At 54.2% G+C, this 15,841-nt stretch overlaps 2 protein-coding genes across 3 annotated transcripts in view; one reads left to right on the top strand and one right to left on the bottom strand.

The window, feature by feature from the left end:
• UTP11 (UTP11 small subunit processome component) overlaps window positions 1-370 on the bottom strand; it is a 10,271-nt gene extending 9,901 nt beyond the window's left edge. For both annotated transcript variants that reach the window (XM_077753151.1, XM_077753152.1), the window contains exon 1: window positions 231-370. In XM_077753151.1, the coding sequence (XP_077609277.1) occupies window positions 231-293 (63 nt within the window). In that variant the 5' untranslated portion in view covers window positions 294-370. The remainder of the gene's footprint in view (window positions 1-230) is intronic.
• A 9,179-nt stretch (window positions 371-9,549) lies between these two features.
• Window positions 9,550-12,441, top strand: FHL3 (four and a half LIM domains 3). Its single transcript, XM_077753150.1, has 5 exons — window positions 9,550-9,852; window positions 9,939-10,113; window positions 11,096-11,265; window positions 11,337-11,523; window positions 11,650-12,441. Exons 1-5 carry the CDS (start codon window positions 9,697-9,699, stop codon window positions 11,802-11,804), a joined length of 843 nt encoding a protein of 280 aa, XP_077609276.1. The 5' UTR covers window positions 9,550-9,696; the 3' UTR covers window positions 11,805-12,441.
• The last annotated feature ends 3,400 nt before the right edge of the window (window positions 12,442-15,841 follow it).

Raw genomic sequence — 15,841 nt, 5'->3', positions numbered from 1 at the left:
GACGAGGCGGGGGGGGGGGGGGGCGGGGGCGGGACGGGAACAACGACCCCTCCTCCCTAGGCCTCGAGGCTCCGCCCCAGGCACGCCGGCCTCGTTAGCATATATTTGCATTTATTTACGTGCCCCAGCGACGCGCCGAAGGCACCCGGGCCCGCAGGTGGGGAGGAGGAAGGAGTGAGGGAAGCACACGAGACCACGGGCCAACGCTCGTGGCACCTGTGCGGTCCTACCTGGCTTCTCTCTCGGTGTTCCCGCTGCCGAGACTTGGCCGCCTTCCGAAAAGCCGCTGCCATGTCTATTCACGTCTGCAAAAGCTCAGGAGACAAGTCCGGCACCGCCTCAGCCGCCGCGTCGCCCGATCCTACCGGAAATAGGCCAGGGCGCCAGCTGCTTAGAACCGCCCACTTCCTCTCCGCAGCCTATCCGACCCCTGCCTTTCCGGAACTACGTCCTCTTACCAAGGCGTCCCGCGCGAGCTGCTTCTGGGAAGTGTAGTTTCGTAGGTCTAGTCTCGTGACCCTGCAAGAATAAGTTCTCATTCGCCAGGGCTTGTGCACGTGTACCGAGATCTCGTTTTCGCGCTCCGCTCCGCGCGGTCACCTGGGAACACGTGGCTGGCACTGCCCTGGGGCTGAGCTGCGCTTGGGGTGTGCGCATGTGCAGCCATCAAACATCTCTGCTCCACTTGCCCTATTTACACGGTGTGTTTAAAGGCAGGAGCCGTGTGAATTTAACGTGTACAGGGAAGAGCGTTCTGTAGACAGACAGGAGACCTTAAAACCAGGTTTGGCTCTGCCACTTACTGTCAGCTGTGACTTTTGACAGGTCTCTTGACTTTAATGAGCATCATTTTTTTCGTCCATAAAACAAGGATAATAATAGCATGGGCGGCTTGCATCATTGGACCGTCAAGGGACTCACAGTTGAACAGAGGAGTGCTATCCCTTTAGTAGTTGTAAAGTTTCAGTCCCTCACACCCTCAGGGGAATGGCGGCTGGCTGACAGAATGAGTATCAGAGGCAGCACAATGTAACGATTAGGACCATAAACCATAGAGGTGTGTGTTCTGATCCTCACTGCCACCAGCCAAGACAAAAAAAAAAAAAAAAACCTCCATCCCCCATCTGTAAAATGGTAGTAATAATACTATACCTATAGAATCGTTACAGGATCGAATGAAAGCACATGTTTAAGGTGCTTAATGCCGTATTCACCTCTTAACAAGTTCACAGTCAATTGGAGCAATGGTTGTTGTTGTTTTTACAACTACTGTTACTGAACCTACCAGTAAGGATGGAGAGAGGGTTGGGCACAGCAGAGCTCTTCAGAGGCATTTGGTTTCTTTTGCATCACATAAAGCTAACCCTCAGAGAGTCCTATAATTGCACCCATTTGTCATGACAGAGCACCCTCCACCAGCTGAGGCACCCTGAGGAAATCCTCTCCTCAGTCCCAGGAAGTGTGAGTCCAGTGGATGGGTGGGTACGACAAAGCTGAAAGTAGCTGAGATCTGCCACGTGAAAAGTTTTTTCCTGCCTCTCAGTCCACGCCTTGCCCAACTCAGGCCACATATATTAGCAGACGCCCACCTCACTTGTGACTTAACCATTGAAAGACAAGGTCCTTCATAATTTAGCCCACCTTCCCAGCCTCCGCTCAGTTAAGTGGGCCGAAGAATCAGCTCTGGAATTGAATTTCACACTCACAACATATCAGCTTGGATTTAGGGCCACAATGTCAAATTCTCTGAGCCCCATGTCCTACTCTATCAAACAACGATAATAATATAACCAACTCATGTGGCTTTTGTGAGAACCCAAGGAGGCAACGACTAGCACTTAGCATGGTGCCCTGCATGGAGTTGGCATTTAACGTGTTAGCTCTCCCTCTACCCCACCCCCCGCCCCCCGCATACTCATTTCACCCTCCGCACCCACAGAGCATCACAAGGTTTGGGGGCATGAGAATAGTGTTTCTGGGCAATCTGAAAGAGGGTGTCTGCTAAGCCATGAGGCCTGTCAGGGGATCCAGGCAGCCCAATGGGTAAGAGTGGGCAATATGCCCAGAGAAGGAAGGAAGTTATCTCACTGGGGGAAGGAGGGCTTGTGATCACAAGCATCAGGGAGTGATTCAGCACCCAGAGGAAACCATGAGAAGCCAGTCAGTTGTCACCCAGGGCCTCGTCTTAAATACACTTCCAAGGTGAAAGAACGGCTGAGAGACCCTGAACAAGCCCACTTCCACCACGAGATAAGGAAGGATGTGGGGGGGCCTCCTTGGTGGATAAAGAGACAACCAGATCCCACTCACCCAAGGCGAGTCATACAGCCATCAGGCTCTGCTTCCAGCCNACTGATGGGAAAGGGGAACAAGGAGTCCATGAGGCTGATCCCTAGACCTCCCTGGGGCATGCTGTCTTCCTGGGCCAATGGAAATGTGAGCCGACTGGGGAGCGAGAAATGGGGAGGGGAAAGGACAAAGCCCCTGACCTATACCAACGTCCCTCCCCCAGGCTGGGCCAAGTCAGAAATCTAATTTTCTCTGACCTCCAGACTCCTGGCCCCAGTAGCAGAACCTTAACACCTAACCATGAAAGGGAATATGTTGGGCGGGGCAGGAGTCCCACATATTCAATACCTACTGTGTACACTCCTTCAAGACTCACAAGAATGCTATGAGACAGGGGAGTCTACCACTCTTAACAGATGAGCAGACTGAAGCTTAATAAGATTGAATGACTAAAGAGGCTGCAGGGCCTGACAGCTAAGCTCCTTTGGCATTAGGAGCTTTGACATTTGATTGGATTTGAATCCAGGCTTTGCCATTATTAGCTGTGTCGCCCTGGGCGGGTTAATTTACTCTCTCTACCTTCATTTTCTCATCCTTAAAATGGGGATAAGAATACATATTTCACGGGGTGCTCAGTCATGATCTTTTTAAAAAAAATTTTAATGTTTTATTTATTTCTGAGAGAGAGAGAGAGAGTGAGCAGGGGAGGGTCAGAGAGAGAGGGAGACACAATTTGAAACAGGCTCCAGGCTCTGAGCTGGCTATCAGCAAAGAGCCCATCACGGGGCTCGAATCCACGAACCCGTGAGATCATGACCTGAGCTGAAGTCGGACGCTTAACCCACTGAGCCACCCAAGCTCAGTCATGATCTTGCAATTAGTGAGTTCGGTCTTATTAAAGCTGTTCAGCAGAGATTCAAGCCATAAGTAAACACCAGAGACCCCAACTCTACCTTTGACCCAGTACCTTCCTTACTCGGTCATAACCCCTCCCTCTCTGAAGGCTACTCATCTTTGCCTTTTCCTCACCCCAGAGCAGACCCCTTCTTGTCATCTCTCCACCCAGACAATCTTCCCTGCCCTCCCCAGAGCTATCTAGGAGTCTTCTACACCTGCAAGACAAAGCCCAGAGAAAGGACCCACTCATGGGCTGGCTGTTCACCCCCTGGACTCCAGATAGCAGTTACCTGTGATCCAAACTGGGGTGGAAGGGAATTGAAACTGAAGCAGCATCTGTCATTCCTCCACTCATCAGATATTAATTATATGCCAGACGTTGGAGCAGGTACTGAGAATACAGGAGTGAATAAGAAGAACTCTGTCCCTGCCCTCATGCAACTTACAGTCTAGGTATCAGGAACAATAATACAGAAACAGTTTACTTTTGGAAGGAAATCTGGCCTCGAGGGTGACTTGGTACCCAGGAAAGTAGGCATATGATTCAGGGATAGGAGAGGAAGGTACTCAGGAGCCGCAGCCTGGGAGGGAATGAGTCTGCTCTGAAAGCTTGGCTGGATCCAGCCTGGGGGATGGGAGAGCCTCTGTGGGCACTGAATCCCTTACTCTAGAGGCTGAGGTTATTTCCAGGGTCCGTTTGTTGTCTCTTGTTTTCCAAACAGCACAGCAGAACCTCCTCTTTCCTCCCCCTCCCTACCAGATCGAGGCTATTTATGCCTAGTGACAAGCCTGAGGATCCCAGGGGGGGTGGCCTCAAGGACCTGGAGGGGCCTTGTGTCCCTGGCAGCCGCCAGTCCTCCCTCCCAGGCACAGGGAGGAAGCCAGAGGATTGGAAACTGTAGATAGAGGTGGGGAGGAGGGGTTCCCTCCACTTCCCTCCACCAACCCTGCAGTGCCCCATCCCTGCACGCTCCTCACACCCCTCCCTGAGAAACCCAAAAATCATGAGGCCAAGGATTAGGGTCTCCCCTGGGCCTCAAAGGTCAAAGCTATTCCTGGGCATTGTGGAACCCAAGGCTGAACTTGTCTGTCCCAGCGTGCAGCTGGAGGTGAGGAGGTGGTAACTTCTGTTTTGGCCACTCAGAGTTGTGAAATCCAAGCCCTTTGAAGGTCCAGGCCCTGCCCGGGATGGGGGTCCTCTCCTCACTCCTTGTTTCCAGAGAACACCTTGCTTCCCACTAAAAGAGCCATGACAGCTGTCAAACACCCCCTCCGCCCGCCCCCCCGCCGCTCTAGCGGGCTTAAGTCCTCTTACGAACTCGGGTTAAGTGTGACCCCTGGGGGCAAGCTAGGAGGTGGGGGGGGACATGAAGAGGGCATGTGCACTCTTGGCCCCCCAGGGGACCTTGGTCGGCTGGGTCCTGTGCCCTTCGCCTGAGATCGAGTACGGCAGTCTCCCGCTGGCTGCTGGTGGGAGGGGTGGGGGAGGCAGGGAGTGAGGACAGAGAAAGTAGGGAGAGGACGGGGGCGGGGTCCTGGCTGCCCGGGAAGGTAGGGAGAGCTAGGTTAGACTGGGCCGGCCGAGGGGCCCTGGGGCGGGCTCCGGCCCAAAGAGNCTGCTTGGAGACTTGGAGGGGGGAGGGGGCCAAGTTTGCAACGGAGAAGGCAGAGTCGAGTAAGGCTACCAGAAAGCCCGAGCGAGACCGAGACAGGGACACGAGCGACAAGCTTAGATAGGGGCAGGCTCACAGATGCCCGAAGCAGGGACAGAGACTTGGGGCGTAGAGTCACCGAGAGCCGACCGGAGGCATAGGGAGGAACCCAGGTTTTGTGGAACGGAGCATTTGAAGAAGCATACAGCGACCCCAGTGAACACGTTGTAGCTTTCTTCCCAGGGCCTTGCAGGGTCCTGGACAAGTAAGGGGCCCTAGAAGCCTAAGCTTCGTTAGCCTTGTAGGTAGATCAGTCTCTGTGAGGCCTGTGGAGCAGTCCAGAAACTGGAGACAGAGACACGCAGGAGCAGAGATGTTAAGAGAGAGAAGGGATAGGGTGGGGACCCCTTGGAGGCACTCAGATACCATGACTTGGGTGTACAGATGTAGAAACCCGCAGAGCTGGGCCCTTGCGAGCCGACTAGCTGGAGATACAGAGACGCTCAAAACGTAAAGACAGCTGAAGTGTGCAGAGACATAGACATGCTGAGCCGGGCAGAGCTGGTCCTGGTGGAGGTGCGCTGACAGCTTGAGTCAGACCTGGAGAGACTCAGGCCTGAAAGACTGGGAAGCAAGGATGTGGGGGCTCATCCGAGCCCCTGTGAGGCAGAGGACCTGAGTCAGACTGAGATCAAAAAGGAGCCCCAGGCATACACCAAGACAGCCCCAACTTATTTTTAAACTCAGATCTTGGACACACTGCTTCAGCCCTGGGGGATCGGGGGTGAATGAACTGTTCCTCTCCCGTCCCCAGAGCAGCTGCTGGATCCTGCTTCCCACCCCTACCCCCCTTCCCCTAAACTGCTCTGACTCCCAGGCCCCATGGGGGGAGGGGAGGGGAGAAGGGAGAGTTTGGGGTTGGTGCCTGATAGCAGGATGTGGGGGGTGAGGGGAGTTAGGTTTCTCCCCTTAAATCTCCTGTCAGTTCCTGGGACTTGGGGGGAGGGGTCTGAGCTGATCCTGACTCACAGCTGTGGGGCCTGGCCAGGGTCCTCCTGGACAGTGGGGGGAGCGGGGAGAGTTGAGGGGTTGGCATGGGTAGTTGGAAAGGCTTCTGGTCGTCTTCCAATCGCGGGGTTAGCAGCTGGGGAGAAGAGTCAGGCTCCTATGCTAGTGATGTCACCAAGTATCTCCCGCGTCCCTGCTCTGAATGTTGACCATCCCCTTTACCACCACTGCAGCATTTTTAGAGAGAAAAACAGGAAAGGGCTCTGGGCCGGGAAGCAGGGAACCTGGCCTCTCTGAGACCTGAGTGACCTTGGGCCTGGCTTGTGGCTGGTTACTGTACTCAACTGTAGGATGGGGATGATACCCTGTCGTGCCTGCCTTTTGTGAGATCCAGTGAATTGGTGGCTGGGGTTGCACTTTGTGAGAGGCGAAGCAGCACGAAGGAGTGCTGTGTACCTGTGTGAGGGGCCTTAAGAGTTACGCTCACTGGGGTCAGGCTGGCCCCACCGATCTTCTCAGCCAGCCCCATGGCCTGAGCCTCTTTGCTTCCCCTAGCATAACTGGAAGTGGGGGGGGTCCCTCTTTATTCTCTCCCTGAGTTTACCCTGAGAATGTCCAGGTCAAAACCCAGGCCAGCTCCCTGACCTAGGCCCGGCTCAGAAACTTGTCTGATCCCAGTGTGAGTGGGGCTAATAATAAAACCACCGATGGCTACCATTTACTGACTATTCACTTTTTGCCAGGTGCTTTCCAAGCACCAACATTTAGGCCTCACAACAGCCTCAGGAGTAGGAGGTAGTTTTAGCTGAGAAAACAGGCCCAGGGGACTTCAGTGACTTGCCCAAGATCACCCAGCTAGTATGTGAACAAGTCAGGATTCAGACCCACATGCCACATTTGGGCCTCTATACACTCCATGCCGCAGCTATTTATATAGCCATTCTGAACTCTGGGAGGTGCCAGATGTGTGTGTCTGGGTCAGGTGTAGGAGTGAGGTGTGTGTGTGTGTGTGTGTGTGTGTGTGTGTGTGTGTGTGTGTACGCGCACATACCTGTTTATGTTGGTGGGAGCAGGGGCTGGGAGCCATCTGGCAGGCTGAGCAGTCTCCCCTGCGTGCGCGCGCACACACACGTACCCCACTGACTAGCCATGAAGGAATATAAGATTGGCTCTCTTCGGTTCCTTATTCCTGCCAGGGAAAGTGGGAGGGAGATGAGGAGGAAGGGGGATGGGCAGGGACAGGTGGGCCTTGATAGTGCCCTTCACTCTGTCCTCATTAAAGCCCAGCTGGACAGACTAAGGGACTAGAGAATTCTGGGAAGGAAACAAGCCATGCGCATACCCTATTTGGGGTGCCCCTGTCTCCGAGTGGTGACTGCGTCCCAGGGGATGGCCCCAGAGCTAGCCTGGGCCTGGGAAGGTGATGGCTGCTGTGGGCCAAGCCAGGAAGGAAGGAAAAGACCCAGGGCACTCCTGGACAGACCCGTGGCCACGTTCCACCTGTGTGGCCCCCTGCTGCCCAGTGGCTGACAGCCCAGACCACACTCAGATGTTGGGCCAGAGGAAACCCAGGCCTGACTAGTTGGGAGCGGACTGAGAAGGAGGGCTCTGCTCTACCCTGCAGCATAACTCTGCCCCAGAAGTCACCTCTCTGAAGACTCCAGCCCCTGGAGGCCTCATGGCCTGGCCCAGGGTACGAACTTTGTCCCTTCCCCCAACACACACATACACGTTGTACAGAGGGTAGTTTTGAGTTCACAAACCATCCCTTCAAGAGCCAGGCCCTCCAGGCTTGGGGCATTTGCTGGCGCCTGGAGTCTGAACTCCAAGCCAGAGCAATGCTTCTTGGCCAGAATTTCCCACTGGGGGTGGCTGAGAAGAGGAGGCTTTTCCTTCAACTTGAGCCTGGGCAGGCTCTGGGGACTGCCAGCTACTGGGGTGTATGCGGGCAGGGCGTAGTGGGTTGGTGGGTTCCTTTGTCCTCCCCAGGCTCCTGAAGCTGTGGGAACATCCCCTTCCTCTGAGTACTGGTACTTCCCCTTCACCCACCCTGAGATCCAAGCCCTTAGACCACAGGCTTCATGATGAAGGAGGCTGGGGGTGGGGAGCTCCGAATCTGGGGCTCCAGGCTGGAGTCGGGGCAGCAGAAGGGACTGAGAACCCCACTTCCCTGCCCCCCCCCACCTCCCCATGCTCCTGTTCCAGAGGCAGCTGTGTGGATGACCTCATCCCACAAACATGCTTTGTTCCTGAGAAAATGGAAAGTGTCTGAGGTTTGGTGGGGGCTGGGTGTCTGCAGCAGCAGCTCTCAGGGCTCCCCCTTGCCTGACTCCCCACCCAAGAGGGGGCCTGACTGGGGAGAAAATGTCTTCTCTGGCTCCCACTCTCACCCTCCATTCCCCCTGCCCCAAACCCTTAGAAACCAGAAAAGCTGGGGAGAGGCTGTTTCTCCCAGAGGCAGGGGGAGGGAAAAAAATGACCCCAGGGGATGGAAAGATCTGCCGGGAGTGGATGCCTGGTTGGAGATGGCAGGGGCCCCCTCATAATCTCCATCTTTAGTTTACCTCTCCCTCTCCTGACAACTCTGTTCCCTTTTCTCTCCTCTGTTGCTGCTCGAACCTGACATCTGGCCATCGGTACTGCCACAGCTGCTGCAGATGTTGCAGGCCAAGGCTGCCCAAGCTGGTGTGACCAGAAACCCAGCAGCGGCCAGAGTGGGGTGAGGGCAGAGGGTCCAGCTGGGGAAGCTTGGCTGTGTCCAGCTTGCAGGACTTCCTTCCTGCTTAAACCTAGGCTGAGCCTCTCCAGTCCTTGCTTGGGCTGATTCTCCGGGAGGGAGGCCCGAGGTGACTTCCACCTCCATCATTCGCCACCTAACACCCTTCTGCACAGTATGTTCACAACCCTATGCTCCTTACTCCAGAGTTCTGGCTAGAGGTTCCTTTTCCCATATCCCTGGGGCCCCTTCCTGGGAGTCAGGAGAGGGTGAGGGGATATAGAGTGGGGTGGCTCCCTGCCCCTGCTGTTTCCCCTCAGGGACAGTAGGGACAGTGGAAGCTACACTCGCTGGGGCAGGAAATGAGTCACTGACCCAGGAAAAGCCCCCTCCCCCCAGATCGGCCAGGGCCCAGATAAGAAAACAACTTCTGCTTCCTGATTTTTTTCCTGACCCCTTCTCTCCCTCCCCCCGCAAAACCCCGTTAAATGCAGAAATAAACATGCAGGGGGTGCCTGGGTAGCTCAGTCAGTTGAGTGTCCTACTCTTGATTTTGATCCCTGATCCCAGGGTAATGGGATCAAGCCCTGCGTCAGGCTCCTCGCTGAGTGTGGAACCTGCTTGAGATTGTCTGTCTAGCTCCTTCTGCCCCTCCACCTTGGTCGTGTGCTCTCTCTGTGTCTCTCTCAATTAATTGGTTTAAAAAAAAAAAAAACGGAGGGGCGCCTGGGTGGTTCAGTCGATTAAGCGTCCGACTTCAGCTCAGATCATGATCTCGTGGTTCGTGGGTTCAAGCCCCGCGTCGGGCTCTGTGCTGACAGCTCAGAGCCTAGAGCCTGCTTCAGAGTCTGTATCTCCCTCTCTCTGCCCCTCCCCCACTCTCACACACACGTGTGTGTGTGCGCGCGTGCATGCATGCACGTGCGCACTCTCTCAAAAAAAAAATCTTAAAAAAAAAAAACAGAAACGTGTAGGACTCCTTAGCTTCCAGAAGCATCCTTTCGTCATCATGACCTGTTCTGACCTGGCATTTCTTATGCCTGGTCTCTTGCAAAGGACTTTTACAAAGGGCCAGCCCTTCTGGGTGACCCACGCCCCACCTTTTACCCCTGGCAGGGCTCACTCACAGCCACCATGAGCGAGGCCTTTGACTGTGCGAAATGCAGCGAGTCCCTATACGGCCGCAAATATATCCAGACAGATGACGGCCCCTACTGCGTGCCCTGCTATGACAATACCTTCGCCAACACATGTGCTGAGTGCCAGCAGCTTATCGGGCATGACTCAAGGGTAAGGACTGGCCCGGACAGGGCAAAGAGTGGGTGGAGGCTGGCCGAGGGGGCAAAGGTGCCAATGCCCCTTGCCACGCCCCGCAGGAGCTGTTCTATGAAGACCGCCACTTCCACGAGGGCTGCTTCCGCTGCTGCCGCTGCCAGCGCTCCCTGGCCGACGAGCCCTTCACTTGCCAGGACAGTGAGCTGCTCTGCAATGACTGCTACTGCAGCGCCTTCTCGTCGCAGTGCTCTGCCTGCGGGGAGCCCGTCATGCCTGGTACATCCCCCGTTGCGGGGGGGAGGGGGCTCGCCGTGTGTGGGACCGGGTGCCCGCATCTGGGTAGGGTTCTCGCACGTGCAAGGGGCTGGTACACATATGGTACGTACGTGGAGGCTGACTGGCTAACACCCGCACACACGGCATCTTTCTGGAAATCTAGCGTATACAGGATTGGTCGTCCCCGGATGCTCCCGGGAGATGAGCATGCACGGGGACTGGCACACCCAGGTATACACATGAAAGCTGAGCGTGTACAGGAATGGACAAGCTTGGTACAGTCCTGAGGGTGTAGCGTGTGCCGCACCAGCAGGCCTGCTCTGTGCCTAAGGTTTACCGCGTACGGGCAGACTGACAAGCCTGATACACACCTGGGGGCTTAGCATGTATGAACATCTGCATGTTTGGTACATGCAGGAGTGAGAAGTGCAATGAGACCATCATGCTGGTGCACTGGGGCTTGGTGTATGCAGAGGCGGATACACAGAGGGCTTCACACGTTTGGTGACCTGCATGCCTAGCAGTTATGGGAGGATTGAGGATGTGTGGAGAATGACATGATTCGGACATGCAAAGGCTTAGCATGTACTGAATCGATCACGTCCAGGGCATTAGAATTCTGTGTGGGTGAAGACCTGCTTGCCTAGTATTACGTAGCGTCCTTGTGTGTGTGCTGAAACCATCGTGTCTGGTGTATAAGGGCTTAGCGAGTACTGAGTCATCACGCCTGTGACACGGAGGCCTGATGTATGCTGAGATAGTCATGTCTGGTACCTATGGGGCCTTCGCGTATGCCAACTCCTCATGTCTACGTCACGGGAGACTAGCATGTGCCCAGTCAGCATGTGCCATTTACGGGGCAAGGGCCCTGCTGCATGTGCATGGATCCCACCCTGCTTAGNGGGGGGGGGGGGGGGGGGGCCCTGGGTGGCACTCAGGACTTAACGACACAGCCTCTGAGTGGGACCCCTGTTCCCCACAGGGTCCCGGAAGCTGGAATACGGAGGCCAGACGTGGCACGAGCACTGCTTCCTGTGCAGTGGCTGTGAGCAGCCGCTGGGCTCCCGTTCCTTTGTGCCCGACAAGGGCGCTCACTACTGCGTGCCCTGCTACGAGAACAAGTTTGCGCCTCGCTGCGCCCGCTGCAGCAAGGTGGGCGCTGGGCAGGGTGGGGTGGGGTGNACGACCACTCCCGCCCCTGCTGACAGATGCTGCCCCCCTAGACGCTGACACAGGGTGGCGTGACCTACCGTGACCAGCCCTGGCATCGAGAATGCCTGGTCTGCACAGGGTGCCAGACGCCCCTGGCCGGGCAGCAGTTCACTTCGCGGGATGACGACCCGTACTGCGTGGCCTGTTTTGGAGAACTCTTTGCACCCAAGTGCAGCAGCTGCAAGCGCCCCATCACAGGTGGGACAAGGGTCAAAGGACAGAGCGGGTAGGGTGCAGGCAAGGGAATGGGATCTGGTGTCGGGTGACGCTGAGGGACAGGACCGCGCTACGGATCCACAGAGCTAACCTCCAGCCTCCCTTCAGGACTCGGTGGAGGCAAGTATGTGTCCTTCGAAGACCGCCACTGGCACCACAGCTGCTTCTCCTGCGCGCGCTGCTCCACCTCCCTGGTGGGCCAAGGTTTCGTGCCGGATGGAGACCAAGTACTGTGCCAGGGCTGCAGCCAAGCAGGACCCTGAGCCAGGACTCCTGGGCCCAGGGCCCCCCAAACCAGGGCTCCAGGACTAAGCCTCCTTTTCCAAACCACCTTCAGGACCCAGCCCCCCTCCCCCCCCCGCCCAAAATTGGGGCTCCTCCTGGGCTTCAGGATTCAGCCTTTCTGCTCCAACATCTCCAAACTGGTACTCCCTGACCCAGGGCCCCCAAACCTGGGCTGTGATGGGGCCTCTAAATCCCCTCCGCCAAGCTAGACTCCCCCTACAGTCTGGGTTCCCGGATACCAAGCCCTCTCCCCAAATCAGAGCTCTAGACCCAGCCCTCCAAACCTGGACTCTGGGACCCAGGCCCCCTTTGATCTAGACTTCTTTCCTGTGACGTTAGGTCCTCTGTGGGTGCCTGAGAAGTCCTTGAAAGTGGACTATACTCAGGTTTGACCCTCCCCACCCTCATCCCACCCTGTTCCCCAGGGCTGGGGCTCTCTGGGCAACAAAGCAAGCGTTCACCGTTTAAGCGGGTCCTAGAGTACAGGGTTTTGCCCACCCGGTGTCTGTCGAGTGTTTTCTCCTTTCGTTTGAGCTCCATTCTGCCCAGAGATGGGCAGAGGGGTGAGACTGGCTCACCCCGCCCTTCCAGATTCTGCAATAAAGCAGTGTGNGGGGGGTGGGGGGAGGGTCCCTGGCAGAGAGGGAGGCTCTGAGGCTCTTCCAGACCTCCTCCGTGCAGGGCAGAGGAGGAAGCCGCTGGGATGGGAAATCTCCAGAGAACGGGAATCCCTATGCTGCTAGCGTCCCTCTCAGGCTCCGCCAACCTCCCCTCTGCTGGCGAAGGACTTTTTCCTCCGGGNGTACAAACTGCCCCCCCCACCCCCCATTAGCAGCTCTTCCCAAATCCCGCTGAGCACCCGGTATGGATTCCCAATCTGGGCCCAGACCCTCAACCCCCTTCCCCCTCTTCCCGAGGATTAGCGGAGGCGGCCCGGGATCCGCTCGCGGCCGCACGTTTTTTGCCAAAAAAGGCAAGGATGCAGCTGCACGCGCCGCGGGAACATCTGGATCCGATTCCCGGCATGAATGGGTCACGGCCCCGCCCCCCCCGTGATTCAGGGGCGGAGGCGGGAGTGAACAAGGGGGGCTGTCCCCCAAAGTGGGGAGATGGGGCGGAGCGCTGCTCCCCTCTCCGGGTGTCCGATGCCCGCTGCCCCTGCCCCGCCCCGCCCTCGGCCCCCCGTCGGTCGGAGGTGCACTGGGGTGCACTCGCGGCGCGCGCGGTTTAGGGCGCTCCGCGTCGCGCCCGCAGCCTTCTGGGGTGGGGACCCGAGCTGCGGTGCGGACGGACCTCCGTGTGGTGGGGGAGGGGCCCTCCGGTCCGGCAGAACCGCGTGATCATATGTATCTCATACTAAATCCTGCCAGAAATCCTATGAGGCGGGCATTTTTCCATTTCGCAGAGGTGGAGACTCTGCTTGCCAGTTCCCCAAAGTCACCTAGGTAATCACAGGTGGATTACTTTCAGACTGCCTCCTGGGCCCGATTCAAATCCTAAACTTTCTGAGACTGTGGTTGACATTTTCAACAGACCTTTACAAATACCCAGCATGTGTCCTTATAATTAATAATCACATGTTTACATTTTTGTCTCTTTCTCCCATCGGCTTCTATGAGGATTGGGCTCACGCCCGCCTTGCTCACTCTTCTATTTTCAACTCCCGCCACTTACTACTTGTTCAATAAATACTTGTTGAGGAAGAGTAGTCCAACTAGAAAACAGCTGGTGCAGAGAACGGGAGGCTTGAAAAAACATATGGCGCTTTGGGGAAGCAGCAAATAATTTCATTTGGAGGAAGTGCCAAGAGACTAAAATGGCAGGCAGAGGCCAGGTCACAAAAACTCCAACGCTAAGTTAAACAGACTTCACCCTGCCGATAAGCCGCCAGTGGAAATGTTTAAGCAGGGGCATAAGATGATCACTCTGGCTACAGCATGAATAATGGATTGCAGGGGTAAGATGAGAAGGCTCCTGTAGGAAGCTAGTACACTGGTCCAGGTGAGCGATAAAGAGGCAGGTGGCATCAGGAGTGGAAAAGACAGGACTTGGTGACTGGTTTGATGGGCTGGAGAAGGAGAAGGTTTTAGGGGAAGGAAGGTGAATGGTTTTGCTTAAGTGGCCCACCCACCTTAGAGGAAGAGATGTACAGGTACCGTGTCATTGAGTTCAAGATAAACGTTTTTCAGATTTAACATCCTGGAAACCCAGATGCACTGTGTATTGGTAGACATGCAATAGTTGGACAATGTTTTCTTTCTTAGGGGAACATAAAATAATGATGGAGTTAACATTAGATGACATCTCATATTTGATGAGGTATCCTAGATCCCAAAACCTACCCCCCACACCCCAACCACAGTCTCTCCAATCTTTTTTTTCTTTTTAAAATTTTTTGTAATGTTTTATTTATTTCTGAGAGAGAGAGAGACAGTGTGAGCAGGAGAGGGTCAGAGAGAGAGGGAGATACAGAATCTGAAACAGGCCCCAGGCTCTGAGCTGGCTGTCAACACAGAGCTTGATGCGGGGCTTGAACCCACAAACCATGAGATCGTGACCTGAGCCGAAGTCAGATGCTCAACCGACTGGGCCACCCAGGTGCCCCTACAGTCTCTCCAATCTTGAATGGAGATTTCCCACCTCTTTTCTAGAAGTGCAAGGAAAGCCTCTGGTGAGGACTTTTGCCTGGAGTGCTCTCCCTACCGTTTAGATTTTGCTTAAATTTTTAGACATAAATATAACCCTCACAACACCCCATCAGCAGGCAAGATGAGAGTCATTATCTCTGCGTTATTTTTCAAACTTTAAAAAACAAAAAGCAATGCATTCTTATTGTAGAAAAATTGGAGAATTCCTAAAAGTAAAGAGAATAGGTAAATCACTAATAATTCCTGGAGATATTATAGCCTCCTAGTTCTTTTTCTGTTAAGTATGCATGTGCATATACATATCTTTATTTTTAGGACTTTTTTATTTCATTTATTTATTTATTTATAATTTTTTTAAACATTTTCTTTATTTTCAAGAGACAGCATGAGTGGGGGAGGGCAAAGAGAAAGGGAGACATAGAATCAGAAGCAGGTTCCAGGCTCTGATCTGTCAGCACAGAGTCCAATGCAGGCTGGAATCCACGAACTGCGAGATCATAACCTGAGCCAAAGTTGGACGCTTAGCCTACTGAGCTACCCAGGCACCCATTTTGGGGGCTTTTTAAAAATGTTTATTTTTGAGAAGGGGGAGGGACAGAGAGAGAGGGAGACAGAGGATCTAAATGGGGCCCCAACAGCTGAGAGTGGAGAGCCCAATGCAGGGCTCAAACCCACAAATCTCAAGATCATGACCTGAGCTGAAGTTGGACACATAATCAGCTGAGCCACTCAAGAGTCCCTTCATTTTTAGTTTTTTATTTTTAAGTTTATTTATTTATTTTGAGAGAGATAGAGACAGCGCAAGTAGGGAGGGGCGGGGGGGGAGGGGAGACAAAGAATCCCAAGCATGCTCCACACTATTAGCTCAGAGCCCAATGCAGGTCTCAAACCCATGAAACTGAGAGATCATGATCTGAGCCGAAACCAACAGTTGGACGCTCAACAGACTGAGCCATTCAGTCACCCCTCTTCATTTTTAGTTTTAAGTTTATTTTTCAATTTGAAAAAATAGTGCATCTATATGTTAAGAAAAAAACTTTTAATGCTGGGAATATAGAAAGAAAAATTTCCCTCCTGTAACAGATCTTCCAGGATCTCTTCTCATTAACAACTACTGTTTACTGTTACTTGGATATCCTCACAGAAATAATCTATTTGTGCATCTATTTTTATGCACAAAATTATGCATCTATATCTTTTTCACTTTGTGTGGCCATCTTTCCATTGAGTTTATATATTTTTAACAGATTTATTTTTTAAAAAAATTTTAGTGTTTATTTATTTTTGAGAGAGAGAGACAGAGACAAAGTGTGAGTAGGGGAGGGGCAGAGAGAGAGGGAGACACAAAATGTGGAAGCAGGCTCCAG

The sequence above is a fragment of the Crocuta crocuta genome, unplaced genomic scaffold (assembly GCF_008692635.1).
Source record: "Crocuta crocuta isolate KB4526 unplaced genomic scaffold, BGI_CrCroc_1.0 scaffold303, whole genome shotgun sequence".
NCBI classification, from domain to species: domain Eukaryota; kingdom Metazoa; phylum Chordata; class Mammalia; order Carnivora; family Hyaenidae; genus Crocuta; species Crocuta crocuta.
Note: the sequence above shows the minus strand (reverse complement) of the source record. Positions and strands in the feature narration are given on the sequence as shown.

Excerpts from the sequence above, each read along its gene's own strand:
- FHL3 (XM_077753150.1), top strand. The coding sequence starts at position 9,697 with ATGAGCGAGGCCTTTGACTGTGCGAAATGCAGCGAGTCCCTATACGGC. Across the intron at positions 9,853-9,938 it reads TTATCGGGCATGACTCAAGG|GAGCTGTTCTATGAAGACCG; the intron begins GTAAGGACTGGC and ends CACGCCCCGCAG. Across the intron at positions 10,114-11,095 it reads CGGGGAGCCCGTCATGCCTG|GGTCCCGGAAGCTGGAATAC; the intron begins GTACATCCCCCG and ends TGTTCCCCACAG.